Source organism: the organism of the source record quoted next, unplaced genomic scaffold, assembly GCF_019419815.1.
Source record: "Pyrus x bretschneideri cultivar Hongxiangsu unplaced genomic scaffold, Pyrus_bretschneideri_v1 Contig199, whole genome shotgun sequence".
NCBI classification, from domain to species: domain Eukaryota; kingdom Viridiplantae; phylum Streptophyta; class Magnoliopsida; order Rosales; family Rosaceae; genus Pyrus; species Pyrus x bretschneideri.
The window spans coordinates 1,234,578-1,239,655 of NW_025999500.1; the positions used below are offsets into that span (position 1 = coordinate 1,234,578).

At 37.0% G+C, this 5,078-nt stretch overlaps 1 protein-coding gene across 1 annotated transcript; it reads right to left on the minus strand.

Annotated features, from left to right (window-relative positions):
• Positions 1-2,541: 2,541 nt before the first annotated feature.
• Positions 2,542-3,542, minus strand: LOC103933776 (NDR1/HIN1-like protein 13). The gene has a single exon (XM_009343464.3). It carries the CDS (start codon positions 3,380-3,382, stop codon positions 2,564-2,566), a length of 819 nt encoding a protein of 272 aa, XP_009341739.2. The 5' UTR covers positions 3,383-3,542; the 3' UTR covers positions 2,542-2,563.
• Positions 3,543-5,078: the final 1,536 nt, after the last annotated feature.

The window sequence follows — 5,078 nt, forward strand, 5'->3', positions numbered from 1 at the left end:
AAACCAAAAAAATCATTTAAAGCAAATGTGCACAGTTTGAACAAGCTCGTGCCTAGTGGAATTAGTGCTCAATATTGTGAAACTTTTTGTTTCAAACCGTGCACATTTGCTTGAAATGATTTTTTTTGGTATGGGAAGCATCATGAATGGGATAGCTTAATGGTATAATGATTTTGTTGAAATAAATATTTTTCAATTGCAAAGTTTCGAGCGAATACATGGATGTCTTGTAAGTAAAATGACTTTATGAACAAATGTAACCCTTATTTTGGTTGATATTATTGGCAATATCCATGTGCCGAAAGGTTGTTAGAGTTGTTATCGAATTAGTTAGTTAAATAGCTTAGGCTGCAAGCTAGTCATGATGGCTATATAAACTGTATTCTCATAGTTGTAAACATCAATTCAGTATCAATGTAATCAATTAGTTTCTCTCTCTCTCTCTCTCTCTCTCTCTATCTTATTCCCTTCTCTCTTTTCTTCTTCAATACATGCTCTTTCTGCATTTCTGTGTTTTTCTGCATTTCTGTTAATATGGTATCATCGCCATGGGTGATCGTTTGATTTCTGCTACCGTATTTCTGAAAGATTGTTGATCTCTGAGAAACATCGGTGTTTTGGAAAAGGTTTTCGTGCTTGTCTATGGAAGTTTCTTGGGAAAGGAAGATCAGTGCACGCCAGGTGTTTGCTATTTTGTCTCAGTGAGTTCCTTTTTGTTATTTTCTTTGCTTTACAAGGCCGATAGCTAGTTGAAGTTTTTCCATCATAATGAATGTTTGCAAAGGCCGATTGCCATTTTCTTCTTGATTTGTATATTCTCTCCTCCTTAAAGGTTGATTGCCGGGGTATGAAATCTTCTTTGAAGGTCGATTGCCGAAGAAGTTTTGGTTCTTGATCTTGTTCTTTAGTTGTTGCGAATTTGCAATTGCCAAAAGCATGTGTAGAGTTCTTGCTATGACAAAGATTGCCGTGTGCGTTCCTTGGTGGCCATCGTCTTCCACTCATGGTGGTTGTTCCCAGAGGTTCTTCTTGGTGTTGAAGATTCATCCAAGCTGTGGTGTTCGAGTTCTTAAAGTTTAGTCGGCGTTATGCATTCATCTCAGGTTTCTCAAGTTTTTGTGTTTTCTACACTTTATGTGCTTGTGAAAATGCTTCATAATTGTGTGTTACTCCTTAAAGGCCGATAGCCGGAGTAAAGTTCTTCTTTGAAGGTTGATGCCATCTTTCTGCAATCTTGATTTGGGATATAAGGCCAAAGCCATTATCTCTGTATAAGTTGTTTGTTTCCTCCACAAGGCCGATAGCCTGAGTGAACAGTTTTGTCTCAGATGCAGTGTGTTACTCCTTAAAGGCCGATAGCCGAAGTAAAGTTCTTGAAAAGTCTTGTTTGTTATTATTGTGTGCAACTCCATTAAGGCCGATTGTCGGAGTGCAATTCTTGTTGAAACATTGATTAGTAATTCAGGGTTGATAACATTTGAAGCAGAGAAGATACTCATTTGAAGCAGAGAAGTTGGCGTACCTAAACATGGGAAATTGGGTTACTTTTACTTGGCTCCATTGATTGGTCTGCTTCAATCTCAAACTAGGAAGTCCCGGTTGAGATTGAGGGGGGATGTTGGCAATATTCACGTGCCGAAAGGTCGTTAGAGTTGTTATCGAATTAGTTAGTTAAATAGCTTAGGCTGCAAGTTAGTCATGATGGCTATATAAACTGTATTCTCATAGTTGTAAACATCAATTTAGTATCAATGTAATCAATTACTTTCTCTCTCTATCTTATTCCCTTCTCTATTCTCTTTACATGCCCTTTCTGCATTTCTGTTAATGGATATAATGATTTTGTTGCTCGAAAATTTTATATTGATTGAATAATTTATTTTTAAAAATGCCCAAAATTTATGTGTTTGAATTAGAGTTGTTAAAAATAAAATTGAGACTTGTTTAGTGTGGGAGCTAGAGGTAAATAAATGTGTAAAAGCTAAAATATCTAAAATACCCATAAATTTAGGTGTCCATTAATAAAAGTGGGTAAAGTGAGACAAAAGAGTTGAAAATGTTAATTTTAGGAGGCAAAGTGAGATAAAATCAGTTTCAAAGGGTAAACTGAGACTCAATGACAGTTTCACGAGGCATTTCGACTAATAAGCCTTCCCTTAAACATATTACATAAAAAAAAATAAAAAAAATAAAAAAATAAATTTGAGAACTATAAAATTTTATATTAGGTAGAGAGAGCCATGGATATGAGTCATATGACATACTTCTTATGTTGGTATAGATGAAGTCATAAAACTCTCGTAATTTTGAAATGCTGAACTAATCTGATTCTAAAAATACCGAATTCGGCATAAATTCCAAAATTTCAGTTTTGAAATTGGAAATATGTATGTCTGATCCGATCCGGCCGAAAAATCAACGTTCAAAGAATAGAAGAAGAAATTATTTTCTTTTATAAACGCAATCGTATAAATCTGAAACAAATTTAGTTAACAAATTAAAGCAATTAACAAAACTAATCATATACTTATATATGCCCTTCCTTTCTTAATCCGTTGATCTTCTACCAAGGATCCACACTGTAATCGCAGTCCTTTGACACAATCTTGGCCTCCGTCGTCAGCTTATCCACCGTTAGATCACACCCAACCTTCACAGTAATCGTCCACGTCTTAATGGGCCCCACTTTAATTCTAACGGGCATTCTTATGTCCAATTCCAACGGTACCTTCCCCTGCCTCTGCGCATCCACTAACCCCTGCTGCACCGTGCTCGTCAGCTTGATCCCGGACCCCTTCAACACCGTTCGGAACTCCGTTACGTTCTTCGACGGCTGGTAAAACGCCGGCGGAGCGCCGTCACACAATTTGATATCAGAGTAGAAGAGTTTGACGGAGTTCTTTTTCCCGTAGTAGATCCCGATCTTCTTGTTAGGGTTTTGGACTCGAACGGTGACCTGGATCTCCGGCGAGATGGTGGAGGATGGAGATGGCGTTGTCAAGTTGAATCCTTTGAACGCGATGCTTTCAATTGAGTAGTTGGGGGACTCGGGGCGGACCACGAGGTAGAAGATGCCGGCGGCGGCGGCGGAGAGGAGGATGAGGGCGGCAACGAGGCCGAAAAGCCAGCAGAAGCAGCAGCGGCAGGAGCTCCGGCGACGGTTCTGGCGAGTGTAGTTCTTGTAGCGGGTTGCGTTCTCTGGCGGCGGGACGCGGTAGACTTGGTCCTTGGGGATCTGGATGACGTAGGTGCCCGGCGGAGGGATTAGTTTCTCGGACTCCGGAGGGGAGGGTGTTCGGGTGGATTGTGGCGAGGAGGTGTGAGGAAACTGCGTGGTTTCGTTGTGTGAGGGCGAGCCGCGCGGGTGGACTCGGTCGGCCATTGTGGACTGCAGTAGAATTGGAAACTGAGGAGTCGGCCGGCGGAGCTTTGTCTAATAAATCAAGCAGACCGCACACCACTGCAGGCCTCAGAGAAAGTTAGAGAGAGAGAGAGAGAGAGAGAGAGAGAGTCTGAGGAGGTGACATTTGGGTTTATATCTACAGAACGAAACATTCTGAACCCTGAAGTCCGGAACCGCGTACAAGAAGGGTATATATGGAAATTCAAACTAAAATTCTATTTCAATCAAAATTTTAGGTAAATATGAAATGAAATCAAATGTGGAGATTCGTACCGAAATTTTAGGATGATAATTAGCAATCTTTACTATAATTTCTACTAATTAATAAAACACTCATTGTCAATTAAAATCTTATAAAATTACTAGTTTAACCCTCTAATTAAAAGAGAACATGAATAAGAAATATGGGGCAGAAATGTAATTTCACACAATAAAATTTTGTTGTTTTTTTTTTCAAAGTCTCACCTACATGTAATCCTAATATATATCTAATTAAAAAAATAAAAAATAAAAAATCTCACTCCCACATTCTCTATCGCTTTCTTCCTCTCTCCTTCTATTTCAAAAACAAAAATAAAAAATTTTCTCACACCCTTTGTATGTGTCCATATGCTAGTGTTATTCTAAGGAGGCCTTTAAGGGAAGATCTCCATTTTTTTTAAATGGGGATTAGTTGTGGTGTCCACACCATGTCAAACTTCGACGATTTATTTTCCAAATTGGACCTCATAGATCATCGTCACAAAATATTAGCCAAATCGGAAATATTCGAGACATCTAAGTGAGTTCAAAGAAATTGACGAATACTTTGTTCTATAAGAAACAATGAAAGTTCATACCGTGATAATTAAATTGGCAAGTAGTTTCGGATTAAATTGAATTTTTGTAAGGATGATCTATGAATCGATACTTACAAAATAGACAGTTCAGATTAAAAGGTCTAGTTATGCAAGTGCTAAAAGTTAACCAACTAAAACTTAAAAGGAAATAATTTATTTATTTTTTATTATAAGCGATATGCTACAAAAGGAGGTGGGGGGTTGAGGAGTGGAAGTTTGAATGAGGAATACTGTAAGTTAAAGACTAAAATAAGGGTGGTGCTATCTACACAACCGTTTTACCTCCCACACACTTATTGTTAATTTTTGTTATTTGATCTGATAGTCAAAAATTGAAAAGAGTGTATGAGAGGTAAAAAAGTTGCGAAAAAAGGTGTGCAGATAGCACTATCCTAAAATAATTCATTTGATAATTAGAACAAGAGGGGAAAAAAATGCAATAAATAAGGTAAGAATTAGGATGAAAAATATTTAGGTACTCACTGGTGAGTACCCTATGTATACTCACGTTTTTATTTTGGTGCAATGATTCTTTAATGTATGTTTTATTGTTTTAAAAAATGAGACATGTTAAATTTTTTCTTACTTTTAAAAACAAAAAACACTTGACATTCTTTGATTAGCCAGAGTATATTAGGTATTATCCAATTAAGATTCAATACCATTTTTGATAATCGAAATGAAATTAAAACATGCCACCTAGTTTAGCGTGAGTGGTAGAATTATGGTAAGAGTATGTTATCCGTTAATTTCTTTTGTGAAAGAATGAAAAATGATAATTAACGTGTTTATTGCTAATTAGATTATTATTTAAGTATTAATTAACGTATTTATTT

Excerpts from the sequence above, each read along its gene's own strand:
- LOC103933776 (XM_009343464.3), bottom strand. The coding sequence starts at position 3,382 with ATGGCCGACCGAGTCCACCCGCGCGGCTCGCCCTCACACAACGAAACC.